Here is a 14,164-nt window from a genome sequence, read left to right on the forward strand (position 1 = left end):
CTTTTCTGACGAAATAATAATCTTAATTTAACATTTTAATTGTTGTTTTTCGTATTCATTTCTTTACATGTGGAAGATAAACTGTCAAGTGTTTTCTTTCTATAATTATGATTCCTACCTATTAAATTCAGAAGGAACAATTAAATAATCAAGCGTCATCTTCTGTGTATCCTAAACACCCAAATTTCAGTCAACAAATTTTTTTTTTGACTAAAGTATAATTCATGTTTGGTTGCAGCACTTTTTCCGAAAATAGGTGTTTGAAGGTGTTAGTGGATTTAAAAATCCACCATTTCCCTGAGACTTTACAGAAGTTAATTATCTCCTTTCACCTCTGTTAAAATCTTTTAAAATGGGAACTTTTCCTTCGAGATAGAGTCTGCTTCCCTTCAGTTTTCATCATTGCTTTCTTTATATTTTTTGCCATTAAAAAGACCTTTTCTGTATGTAGCACTTTATCCAAGTAAGATGGTGTTAAATGTAACAAAGTCATTTTTCAGCCTTCTACTTGATAGGCTGCACAAATTGTTCTTCAAGTCATTTGATGTAATAAAAATTTCAATAGCACTACAAATATTCTAGAGAGGGTAGAGAAATTATTTCTGCATTTTTTTACTTCTACTAAAATCCATTTGCTCTAGCCAAATACACTCTTTTGGTATTTGCCTCACTGATACGAAAGTTACAGCTCTTTTTCTTTTTTCCTCCTGTTATTCCTGGTCTTTGATGCACTACCTTTGATGTTCCTCTTGCAACTTTCCAGTCCAGTTCTAGGACCACTCTGTGATGTCCAGTTCACAATATTTACTGTCATGTATATGAGAACAGCAGCTAGTTAGCCTTTCTTTTCTTTTAGCTATCACATTTGAGATAAAGATACTTGTTAGAGTCAAATTATGTTGATGCTTCTATAACAGTGATGAGGAAAGCTAGATTAGTTACTACAGAGTGGTGTTTAGAGCTGAGTCCCAGCTCGAAAATAAAGATCAAAAGTGAGGAAAAAGGTATGCATTGTGTATATTACAACAGTAGTGATAGCACCAAAAAAACCCCCAGTATTTCTTCAAGTTAGTTGCTTTTTTAAAAAATCTAAAAATAACAATATAATTCAAGGCATGTATTAATTGTAAAAGTGAAAATAATTATAAATAAGCCAATTGCTGTTCTATCTTCATATTTTGTTGCTTGCTTGCAGTCTTCCAGAAAAACAGTGAAAGATCTGTCTAATCTGCTAATGAAATATTTGATATAAAGTGCAAGTCTGTAATTGTACCCCAGAAATAAAATCTTTTTCAGGTAGCATTCTAATGTATAGGAAAATTCTGGAAGTGTTGATAAACCACTCAAGAGTCCCCAGGAAGAATGCTAAATAAAAATAATTTCAATCTCCATATGTTGAATTTTTATAATGATTTTACAATAGCTGAACCAAACATGACAGTTTTGAAAAGCATGAATATCACTGCAGTATATAGCCTTCCAGGAGGATAACCTATTCTATGAAAACGTGCAAGTATCTTAGCCATTGTGTTACTAAAACAGGAAAAAGCATCAAATAAACCAAACAGAATATGTAGGTATCATTGTCAAATGCTTCTTTGTTTACTTTTTTGTTTTGAGGATGGTGTTTCAGTACTTTTCTTTGAATAAACCAGATAAAAGTAATTTTAAGATCACTTTCATGATCCAGTGATTGACAGGTAACAACTATAGTTACTGTCGTTAGTGGTGAAGAGCACTAGGCTAAAAAAATATTGATATTAAAATCCATAAGAGAGATCTCATCCCATCTGTTAATTTTCCAGTTATCTTTAATAATTTTGTTTCCATTATGTGTGGACTAATTTAAATAAAATAAAATAAATTTAAATAGAATAAAAATTAAAAATCTACCTATGACATTATGTAGGATTATTTAGCCCTGGAAATAAAAGACTGAAGAATAACCAATAAGGAGTTCAAGATAAACGGCTGTAGTGATGTTGTAGTAATGTTAAAGGTGAAGGAGTGCTTTTGGGAACTACTGCAAATTTCGATTTGAGATATACTTATAGCAGTGTAGTATGTAAATTATACAAAATAATTATTTTACTCTACATAACAATAGTAAAATATCAGCTGGAATACTGTGTCAAGGGCTTCACTTTTCAAGATGAATCACTTAGAAAAAAATTGAAGGAGAGTCATCTAAAAAAGATGACTTCTGAGAAAAAAACTAAAAAAATTGAATGCATTTATGTGAAAGAAACTTGAGAGAGAGACAAAGTAAATTGCTTTTAATATGTTTTCAATGAGGTCAGAGATGTTTGCAGTAGAGCAAGTAAGTATTATTAGAATCAGTAAATGTTTTCATTAGCAAGTCATTCTGCTATATGATATAGCACTTGAAAAGTATGTGAAAATGTCAGCATTTATAAAATTCTGCTTCTGTTGTTCATGGACGGGGAAAAAAAGGCTATTTACAGTGGAGAAGTAAGTTTGTTGATTGACAGTATGCAAGAATTACTTTGTATGGTCCCACTAAAAATCACAATAAGTCATTCAGCCGATTTTCAGAGGTGGTAACATCTTTTGAAATTCATGTTCCTTGTAGTTTGGTGTGCTACACAAACATTTTGTGTATATCCAGAAAACTCTGTCTTCTCTCGATTTGGTTCCACGTTGAAACTATTGTACAGATTTACAACCTTAATTTCCCTTCTGGCTATCACTGAGAATGAACAGGAGGGAAGGATGATCAAACAGCTTTCCTTTATTTTCTAGGTGTTTTTTAATCTTGCCTTGCAATAAGGCAATTCTGAAAAGCATTCTGGGTTTAGAATTATGCTGAATTTCATTTCACAGTGATCTTGTCAGTCACATCTCTTTCTTCCTATTTAAGATCTTAAAATTAAAGCTGGACAGACTCCTTTCCTTAATAAGATGACTCCATTAAAATATAAAGGACCTAAGACTCATAATTTCCGTTTTCTTTTCAAGAGAGGAAATAGGGAGTACTGGGTCAATGGAGATATTTTTTGAAATTTATATAGTCCCCTAACCTAGCAGCTGCTGAAGTATACCATGCTGGAACAGCCTTGTTATCTGTGTAGGAAAGATAAATATCCAGCTAGTATTTGTTGCTCGTTGTATGCCTTCCTATAGTGTTAAAAATCAGCATTTAATGCTTCCTTAAGCAGTGTATGTGTGCAGCCATAGTGGCATGTAGATAAACCATGGTAAGAGAAGTGTTTTTTAAATTCTTGAAGACCTGTGCAGTGTATTTCATTCCCTATTCAGAAGAAGCATTGAGTAATTATTTCATTCTTGTAAACAGTGTTCTATGAGTACCTCCAGATGTCTGGCAGACCCCACCTGATATCCTTTAAAGAACAGAAAACTAATCTTCAGTGGTTTACATGTACTTCTAAAAGATTTTTATTTATAAGTTGCCATGGAACCCTTCCTTAGTTACATTTTCGTTTGCAAAATTAAAAGCATCATCTTATATTTCTCTGCAGTTTTAGTTGTATAATATTTTGTGATCAGGCTATTAAAAGGTCTTACGTATGCCTAAGTTTAACTAATGAGAAAGTTCATTCACAGGAATGAGAATATTCATTCACAGGAATTATCAGAATTAGAAATGTCAGTATATAAGAAATTGTTCTTCATCTACCAGTTAAACACCAGCTATTCAGTGAAACTAGTCTGAAAAGTTCAGCTAATGTAGAACATTCTGTACCCATGCCTGAATAATTGTTTCTGAAATTGATGTAATTTCTTTTAGGCGACTAAATAACAATGAATTTTCAGTCCTGGAAGCTACTGGAATCTTTAAGAAACTTCCTCAGCTCCGTAAAATGTAAGTGCAACTTCAGTGACCTTGTCTATTCAGACAGTATGTTAGCTCCTTACTGTGTCTCTCCACCTTTCTTAGTTTTTATCTACAAAAGATTCAGTATATTCTAACTGAAAATCAAGAATGGGTTTAAATTAATCGCTGAGGTAGGTCAGAGTTGGCAGCTCTTCTCTATGGGACTAGGCACTGCCAGCAACAACTTCTCATGGTGTATGGCTCCGGCACCTTCGCAGCAGTGTCCAGCCAGCTGGTCTGTTATGCAGCCACAGCAGGGAGCTTGCAGTATAAGCTGCTTAAAAAAGATTCCAGTAATCTTTTGTAACTTCCTGTATTACTCCCTAACCAGACAGTTTTGCCTCTTTCAGCACATTAAAGCCATGCCTTTGATTCTGTGCTTCATTAAACTGTCATTAGGTGAGAGGGATATCAAAATTGAAATGACTAAGAAAAAATGGTTTGATAGCTCATCATTGTAAGTCCATGTTAACAGTTAATGTTCTAAGAGGAGTTTATAATCTTACCAGTTGCAGTTGTTACTAAAAATAAATCTATGAAAAGCTTTCTTTAGCTTATGTAAAAGACATATTTGAGAGTTGATGATTTAGATAGACTTAGTGACTCTGTGCTCAATCTTTTCAGGATTAAATCCAAACATAAATAGTAAGTGAAGAAAAATGCAAGTAAAAATAGATCAGTTAAATGATGACTGCTTTGTAGTAACCAAGTGACTGCCATTTGTAAAAGACCAGTCTAAATTATTAGTGACCAAAATCTCAAGGGGAGAAATAGTATTACTTAAACTATTGTTAAACTTATACAGATCCTTGCTGGCAGCTGTCGTGATCACAATTAGTTAAATACTTATTACTGATTTTTTAGATTAAAAGTTTAAAAAAAACCCAACAATGTGAAACCAAAAAATGAACTTGCTTTTGACCTCTCCACTTGAGTACACCTTGCCATTTTGGATTGGGCTGAGATACTTAAAGAAAAAAGAATATAGGAATGTCTGGCACAACAATGTTCTTGTTCTATACAGCTTTCTTCATTCTCTAGGAATCTCAGATTGGCACATTTTACAGCTGTAGTGTACTTTTGAAATATCAAGTATCAATATGAAGAATCAGTGGACAAGGGAAGGGCTACAGATGGCATTTATCTGGATTTCTGTAAAGCCTTTGACATGGTCCCCCACAGCATCCTTCTCTCTAAATTGGAGGGAGATGAATTCGATGATGGACTATTAGATGGCTGAGAAATTGTTTGGACTATGGCTTCCAGAGGACAGTGGTCAATGGCTTAGTGGACATGGACATCAATGACTAATCGTGTCCCTCAGGGTCCGTACAGGGATCAGTGCTTTTTAGTGTCTTCATCAATGACATAGACAAGGGGATTGAGTGCACCCTGAGCATGTTTTCAGATGACACCAAGTTGAGTGGTGCAGTTAACACACCTGAAGGATGGGATGCCATCCAGAGGGACCTGGACAAGGTCAAGAAATGAGTCCTTGGGAATCTCATGAGGTTTAACAAGACCAAGTGGAAGATGCTGCACCTGGGTCAAGGCAACTCCCAGTATCAGTACAGGCTGGGGGATGAACAAATCAAAAGGGATATTGGTTGATCAGAAGCTCGACATGAGCCAGCAATGTGCACTTGCAGTCCAGAAAGCCAATCATATCCTGAGCTGCATCAAAGCAGTGTGGCCATTAGGTCAAGGGATGTGATTCTGCCCCTCTGCCTCACTTTGGTGAAACCTCGTGTGGCATGCTGCATCCAGCTGAGGGGTCCCCAGCACAGGTAGGACCTGAACCTGTTGCAACAAGTCCAGAAAAGGACCACCAAGATGATTAGGGAGGATGGAGAACCTCTCCTATGAGGAAAGGCTGACAGAATTAGGTTTGTTCAGCCCGGAGAAGAGAAGGCTGCAGGTTGACCTAATTGTGATGTTGCAGTACCTGAAGGGAGCCTACAACAAAGATGGAGAGGGACTTTTTACAAGGGCATATAGTGATAGGACAAGGGGGAATGGGTTTAAACTCAAAGACAGTATGTTTAGATTAGATATCAGAAAGAAATTCTTTACTCTGAGGGTGATGAGGCACTGGAAAAGGTTGCTCAGAGAAGTTGTGGATACCCCATCCCTGGAAGTGTTGAGGACAAGGTTGGATGGGGCCCTGAGCAACCTGATCTGGTGAAAGATGGCCCTGCAGAGGAGTTGGAACTAAATGATATTTAAGGTCCCTTCCCCAAACTGTTCTGTGATTGTATGATCCTATGAAATTAATAAAAAACTTGATGTGTCATACATAGACATGCATACATATACACATTTATACACACATTTATACATATACGAGCTCTTCGTATTTAAGAATATTTTTTTAAGTTGAGGAGGTGTTCAAGACAAAAGAAAAGGAAGAGTATTAATCAATCTCGGTATAACTGTCTGCTGAAACTCCCAAGGGCTTTGAAATCTGGTTATTTGAGGAAGGACAAAATTGACAAAATTGAAAAAATGTTAATGAAAGGTTCACTATTTTAATAGTACTGCTCTGTAACTTCCTAATATAGTTACCAGTTGTCACAACATTCTTTCATTCAGAGATTAATACAGTGAATACTTAAGCATCACTGGAAAGCAGTGAGGTACTGATGCTACAGAGACACCAATATGAGTGAATTCTATATTTTTGTGGAGCTCATATTTCTTCTGGAGGTTCAAAAGGACTTTCTGCACAGATGACATTGAAAAATTGAGGCCTAAATGTTTCACTAATTTGATGGTTCATCACTACTAAAGCATGTGTATGCACTGCAACATAGATTAGCTATGCAACATTAATACTTAAAATATCTGTGTGAAGTGGGTGAAGTAGTATCCATATTACACCAGGAGCAAAAAAGATTTTAGGAAACTAAGGGCTTGACATGGATAAGCCAACTGAGATAAGAAATAATGAGTTTCTTGCTTCCAGTCTTCTGCAGCACCTTACAGAAGACTGAACAGCTCCACTGTGAAACTAAATGAAAGCAATGATTGTGGATGTTATCTACTTAGACTTTAGTAAAGCCTTTGACACCATTTCCCACAGCATTCTCCTGGATAAACGGGCTGCTTATGGCTTGGATGGACGTATACTCTGCTGGGTAGAAAACCGGCTGGATGGCCAGGCCCAGAGAGTGGTGGTGAATGGAGTTAAATCCAGTTGGCAGACAGTCACAAGTGGTGTTCTCCAGGGCTCAGTGTTGAGGCCAATCCTGTTTAATATCTTTATCGATTATCTGGGCAAAGAGATTAAATGCACTCTCTGCAAGTTTGCAGACAACACCAAGCTGGGCAGGAGTGTTGATCTGCTGGAGGGCACGAAGGTTCTGCAGGGGAATCTGGACAGGCTGCATTGATGGGCAGAGGCCAATGGTATAGGCTCAACAAGTCCTCGTGCCGGGTCCTGCACTTTGGTCACAACATTCCCATGCATTGCTACAGGCTTGGGGATGAGTGGCTGGAAAATGGCCCATCAGAAAAGGACCTGGAGGCACTGGTCAACATCCAGGTGAACAGGAGCTGGCATGTGCCCAGGTGGTTAAGAAGGCCAGTGCCATCCTGGCCTATATCAGAAATAATGTGGCCAGCAGGTCTAATGAAGTGATTGGCCCTCTGTACTTGGCACTGGTGAGTCCACATCTTGAGTATTGTATTCTGTTTTGGACCCCTTTCTACAAACAATACATTGAGGTGCTGGAGTGAGTCCAGAGAAGGGCAGCAACACTGTTGAAGGGTGTGGAGTCCAAGTCCGATGAGGAGCAGCTTAGGAAATTGGGGTTCTTTAGCCTGGAGAAAAGGAGGCGAGGCTTGGGGGTGACCTTATTGCTCTCTACAACTACCTGAAAGGAGGTTGTAGTGAGATGGGAGTTGACCTCTTCTCCCAAGACAAGTGACAGGATGAGAGGAAATTATGTCAAATTGCATCAGGGAAGGTTACATTGGATATTAGGAAAAATTTCTCCATGGAAAGGGCTGTCAAGCATTAGAACAGGCCACACAGGAAAGTGGTGGAGTCACCGTCCCTGGAGGGATTTAAAAGACTTAGGGGCATGTTTTTGGGAGGGGCTTTGCAGTGGTGGGTTAAATGCTTGGACTTTATGATATCAAAAGTCCTATCCAACCTAACTGATTCCATGATTCTATGATTGTATCCTTCATCACAGACAAGGTGTACAATAAATTTCAGCTAGGCTAGAAAGAGTAACCAGCACTAAAGATTAAGGCACAACTCCTTGTTTTCCTTGTCATAGATAAAGGCACCCATTCATTCTGACAGGCATATGAATTTTTGTTTTAACAAATACTATCGTTCTTGTTTTGGAAGATTAAAATGCTGCTCTAGAAATTGCATCAAAACATGTTTAATTTTCTTCCCAGCACAATTAATTCAAATGAAGTCTTTAGCTTCACTTCCTTTTTACATTGTCTCTGAGTGTTTTTAAGAGCTTTTGAAAAATCACTGGTGTATTATAACTGTTTAGTGTGTAGATATCTACTTCTGTAATATATGTAAATAGTTATTCTCATTTTGTTTTGTTTGTTTCATGTGACATGAAAAATATTTAAGAAAATGCGTGTTGTTGAGTATGTATGCTTTTATATATGTATAGTACAGATACTGCCCATTTGGGATGTAATTTCCATATTTCAACTGAAATAGTAAACACTAAATATTTTGGCAGTATTTTAGGTCATTTTCTCACATTTTTATCCACTTTGCATGCAAATTGCAGATAAATGAACTATCTTGCTTATAAACAATCCTTTCTGACTAATGTCATAAATTATTACCATTTCATGTACTGTTTATATTCGCACATTTCATTTGCATATGTTGCTGTTTATACTGATTTCTTACATTTGTCTAGTGAGATAAAATAAAGAAACCAGAGAGGTTAGCTGTGCTGTATTCATATGGTATCATTTTGTTATTTATTCATCTAAAAATGCTACAAAGACTGGAGACCTGAAAAAATATACAGCTACTGACAAGATTCAAAATTATGAAAAAATGTTCTTGTGTGACAACAGCATGGACTGGGTAATTGCCATTATTTAAAAACATCTTCCAAAGATTGCTTTAAAAATCTTTACTTCTTTAATTAGAAGAGTATTGAATTTTGCTTTCATTGGTTTGAATTTGAATGATATATTTGTTGCTTTTATACAATAACTTGGTTATTGCATCAAGGTTTGATGCAATTTGATCATCCTGGAGGTCTTTTTCAACCTTAGTGATTCTATGATTCTAACTTAGTGTCTTGAAATTTCACCCAGTCTACAGCATTTAACAGTTAATGTAGGGTATTTATAAAAGAAAACATGTTCTTCTCTGTTTCTGTTAATGTGTAATAGAAACCTGAGCAATAACAAGATTACAGATATCGAAGAAGGGGCATTTGATGGAGCCTCTGGTGTGAATGAACTATTACTCACCAGCAACCGCTTGGAAAGTGTTCGACACAAAATGTTCAAAGGACTAGAAAGTCTCAAAACACTGTAAGTGTAATTATTTGGGTGTTTTTATTCTTACTTTCTTCCAGGTATTTTTGGAAGTAATATTTTATATGTCCTAAAAAAATTGATTTTGGAGAATTAACTATGGATTATTTAAGCATATCTTAGTTTTTGTTCCTATTATACAAGAAGTTATATATTATATTAATTTGTTGATTATTAATTATGGGTATAATAAGTCTTCTAAAATGATGAAGCAGTTGAGAATGGGTAAACATCCAACTTCAGAAGTGGAAATGGGAAGAATCATCTGCATCAAAGTAACAGAATTTTGCACAGAAATTACACATTCTACATAATGAAGTCTGATTCAAATCAGCTCAGCCATTACTGAGAATTTTGCTAGAGGAAAAAATTGTTCGGGTGGATATTGAAATGTGGGAAATTATTCTCCCCTAAGTAATTTTTATGTCATTTCAACAGTGAAGGGAGGATTAAAAGCTCTATAGCTTGAACTCATTTCATTCTTTCCATGAGGCAGTTCAGTTCTTTCCACTCAAAAAAAATAGATGTTTATACAATCTACAGCTTCTTGGCCTTTTTCAGAGATCCTGTCCTTCTGATCTGCAGAGCAGAACCAAAATTAAATGGTCTTTGGGGCTTCAACTGTCCATAGACGTTAGGTGTATTTAATAAATCAGGTCTACAATTGCAGTAAAAGCTGCTAAAATTATTTAAAGCAGCTAATCTTAGACAAGAGCATGGGGAAAAATTATTCTTTCTTGATGGACAGAGACGAGAACAACAAACTTCAAAGCTCATAAGTTTTATAGAAATGAGAGATTTTAGAATAGGTATTTCTTACTTAGTATTCTGAAATTTGTATTAAACCTTCGAATCATGCTTAGGAGGAGTCAGGTTAGCCTGATTTCATTTAAATTAAATACTTCAGAATGCAGTAGAAGTAGTTTCTAGAATTTTCCTAAGAAAAGTGGGGTCAAAGGGGCCTCAGGAGGAGGTCATCTGGTACAAGCTTCTGCTCTGTATACATAGCAGTTCTGGAGTCATTAGCCTTGGAAACATGAAGATGGGGCTCCTGTGTATGTCTGATTTGGGGAATTTCAATCAGTTTCATTCCTTTTCAGTTAAAAACCCATTATTATTGATTCTGGTATTGAAAATAAAAATGCTTAGGGAAAACTGGAACAGGTTACTAAAGGGCATTGTGGAGTCTCCTCTGGAGATGCTCAAAAGCCATCTGGACACAGTCCTGAGTAACATGCTCTAGGGGATCCTGCTTGAGCAGGGAGGTTTGACCAGATGACCTCTGGTGGTCCTTTCCAACCTTACCCATTCTGTGATTCTGTGAAGCACCCCTTGCCTCTGTGAAACCTACCCACCCACCTACCTTTCTGTCCTCCAGTCACCTCCACACACACTGCACCCAGTCCCTTCAGTGAGGTGACAGGTGGCACAAGGGTCACTGCACTTGTGGTCCCTTCACTGGTGGCAGCCCATTCCTCTTGGCCCTTGCTCCAGCAACCACTTCAGCTCCTGCCCCTGTTTGGGCTAAACTAAGAAATGCTGATCCTTCTTTCTCAGGATGCTGAGGAGCAACCGGGTGAGCTGTGTGGGAAACGACAGCTTCACGGGCCTGAGCTCTGTCCGTCTGCTCTCACTGTATGACAACCAGATCACCACCGTGGCCCCCGGCTCCTTCGACACACTGCATTCGCTCTCTACTTTGTAAGTCACATTCGTCTTTTACTGTAGCCAAATTTAAGTCTCTGACATTTTGGGGGCCTATCCCTTAATTATTTGCTCTGTAAATGAAAAAAAGTTAAAGGTAAGGAAAAAAAAAAGTTTATAGAGGGATTTTTAGGAAAGTTTATTCTCTGGGCCGTCTTGGGCACTTGAAGAGTGTGTTTTCATGGTGCCCTGTGATGCAGCATTAGACTGGTTTCCAGAAGTGCCTGAGAAGGCAGGAAAAACATCCTGCTCGCCCCCCTCACAGAAGCCCACTGCTCCAAAACCGGGTTGAAAGCCACATTTTGGGTAGGCAACGCACAATCACAGCTGGTTGAATCACCATGTTGTCTGCCTTTCTGCCCTGTGCCACCCAATTACTATCTTAAATTTCTTTGACCTGCTGAGAATCTTAATTCATACATGTTTTATAATGAACCTTCAGCCTCATTTTCTATTTTAAAAAATCCCTTTTTTTCTTTAAATGTGATGTAATTTAAGTGAAAACAGTGAGCAAAGCTACCACAGTTTAATGAAGAAATGCAGGTTGTAGGTAGCATAATTCAGGAAAGTACTTAATCCCCTTTTTACGCAAAAAGTGACACCTTGCACCCAGTCACTAATTTTGCATATTAAGGATGACATGTTTATAGATAATAGAATCATTGATAGATGTGTGCTGAAGTAAGGAGATGCCAAAAGTACTGGACTTTTGGAAGTAGATTCATTTTTGTAACTGGCATGTAATCAACTTAGCTGTCACTTCAGATGGGAAACTTATTCTCTGGAGCAAATAAAAATGGAAATCCTGTTATGGTAAATTAACGGAATAGCTGTTGTCACGTTAAAGCTAATAATGTAAAGTAATCAGCCTGCATCTCTATATGAAATTATTGCATTATCAATACAGAGTGGCTTGACATGAACTCAGGTCTTTGACAGTTTTAAATTATTTCCAAATGAGTTGTATCAAGATTCCTCACACAGAGCCTAAATTACAGCTTTCATCTATGGTTTGTACGTAGTACTGTTTGAAGAACAGAGTTTAAGCTCAGCTTTTTGAAAATAAAAATAGAATGCTTAGGATGAAAAGATGGTGTCACCTGAGGTGAACTTTCCTGTGGTTCTCAGAAACCTCTTGGCCAATCCCTTCAACTGCAACTGCCATCTCGCGTGGCTTGGAGACTGGCTAAGGAAGAAACGCATTGTGACGGGGAACCCTCGCTGCCAAAAACCCTACTTCCTCAAAGAGATTCCTATCCAGGATGTGGCAATTCAGGATTTTACATGTGATGATGGTAAGAAAATTAATATTTGAACCTTTTATAATTTCAGCTTTCATGTGTATAGTGTAATTATTCCCACAGATCCCAAAGAATTGTGCTTTAAAGAACTTCATCTGCACTCTGTGCTGTTTCTATATCAGTTTAAATATCTTCCACTCATTTTTGTATGATCAGCAAGCACAGGCTGTTGTATATATGCTTTCAAAAGTTTTTCATGTCTATATTTAGTACTGTAAATAATAATTTAGAAACAATACAAAAAACTAATCAAATGTTAAAGTTGAGATGAGAATATTTTCAAATGCTGATGCTTGAATCAAGCATGCTTTCAGGTTATTTGATCAAATAACATGACATTTTGCCTATCTTGTGACTTCACTAATGCTTAATAAAGAAAAAAAAAGGCTGCTATCTTGCATTTTTCACACATGCTTCCATTTACTGCATTAATAGTTTGCAATTTTCAAGGCTGTATCTTTTTTTTAAAGAGACTGTTTTTAATAGTTTGTTAATTTTATTTTCTTTCATTTCGGGTTTTATTCTTTCTTTAATGATTTTTTTTCCATATAATAGCATTCTTTCCTAGTAAAACAGCATTGTACTAAGTAAAGCATCACCTGAAATGTAAATTCTTGGAGCAATGGTTTACAGAGCTAATGTGATTTTTTCCCTACCTTGAGATATTATAATGTAGAAATAACATGTTTAGTTAAAGAAAATCTATGTGGGCTATCATTGCTAATATTGAAGTGACATTTATTAGCAAACTTAGCATCTGTTCATTTTTATTAACCAGGAAATGATGACAATAGCTGCTCTCCACTGTCCCGCTGTCCTGCAGAATGTACTTGTCTGGACACAGTAGTTCGCTGCAGCAACAAAGGCCTAAAAGCTTTGCCTAAAGGCATCCCAAAAGATGTAACTGAACTGTAAGTGGCACCCTTTTTTCCCTTTTATGAAAATTATGAAAGTGTCAGATTTGTATTGTCAGGTTCAAGAATAAGGGGAAAAGGAAACAAAGAATTGAATTCAGTAGATGAATCGAAATTTGTTAATATACCACTTTATAAAGACTTTCACATCATCTTGAGAAATTTGAGGTTAAGTTTGAATTAACACTGAACCATCGTATAGCTGAATGTGGATATCATGTTAAAATGGGTTAAAGTATGGACAACAGTGAATCTGATTAACCTCTGGTCACTGGTTAAGGACTGAAGTTCAATTACATAAAAAAGCAAAAAGAAAACAATATATTAATGTGTTAATAAACTTCCATATTGAATGTGGGTTTTATACCTCTAAGTTACTTCTTTTATAGCTCCAAATCAACAGTCAACCACCCTAATCCTCTAAATCAACAGCCTTCATCTTTATCGAGGAGTTCAAGTTGCCAGATGTTAACTGGGAATACCACACAGCTGGCACAAACAGGTCCAGAAGATTCCAAAAGCACCTGGACAATAGCTTTATGGTACTAAGGGAGCTGACTAGGAAAGGTGCTCTCTTTGATTTGTTACTTGTTAATAAGACAGTCTTGTGAGTGAAGTGCAGCTGGTGTCCATCTTGGCCGCAGTGATCATGAAGCAGTTGAGTTTAAAATCTCTGCTGACAGAAGGAAAAGTGCCAGCAAAACTTCAGCTATGGATATGAGGAGATCAGACTTCAGACTGCTCAGGGAACTAGTGAGTAAGATCCCCATGGGAAATGTTTTTGAGGGTACTGGAATTCATCAGTGCTGGTCACTTTTAAGTACCACCTGCTAAGAGCAAAAGAGCAAGCA

At 36.9% G+C, this 14,164-nt stretch overlaps 1 protein-coding gene across 11 annotated transcripts in view; it reads left to right on the top strand.

The window, feature by feature from the left end:
* Positions 1-14,164, top strand: part of SLIT2 (slit guidance ligand 2) — a 264,559-nt gene that overhangs the window by 198,198 nt on the left and 52,197 nt on the right. For all 11 annotated transcript variants that reach the window (XM_032685983.1, XM_032685981.1, XM_032685984.1 and 8 more), the window contains 5 exons: positions 3,770-3,844; positions 9,248-9,391; positions 10,952-11,095; positions 12,227-12,393; positions 13,178-13,310. In XM_032685983.1, the coding sequence (XP_032541874.1) occupies positions 3,770-3,844; positions 9,248-9,391; positions 10,952-11,095; positions 12,227-12,393; positions 13,178-13,310 (663 nt within the window). The remainder of the gene's footprint in view (positions 1-3,769; positions 3,845-9,247; positions 9,392-10,951; positions 11,096-12,226; positions 12,394-13,177; positions 13,311-14,164) is intronic.

The sequence above is a fragment of the Chiroxiphia lanceolata genome, chromosome 4 (assembly GCF_009829145.1).
Source record: "Chiroxiphia lanceolata isolate bChiLan1 chromosome 4, bChiLan1.pri, whole genome shotgun sequence".
In the NCBI taxonomy this organism is placed as follows: Eukaryota; Metazoa; Chordata; class Aves; order Passeriformes; family Pipridae; genus Chiroxiphia; species Chiroxiphia lanceolata.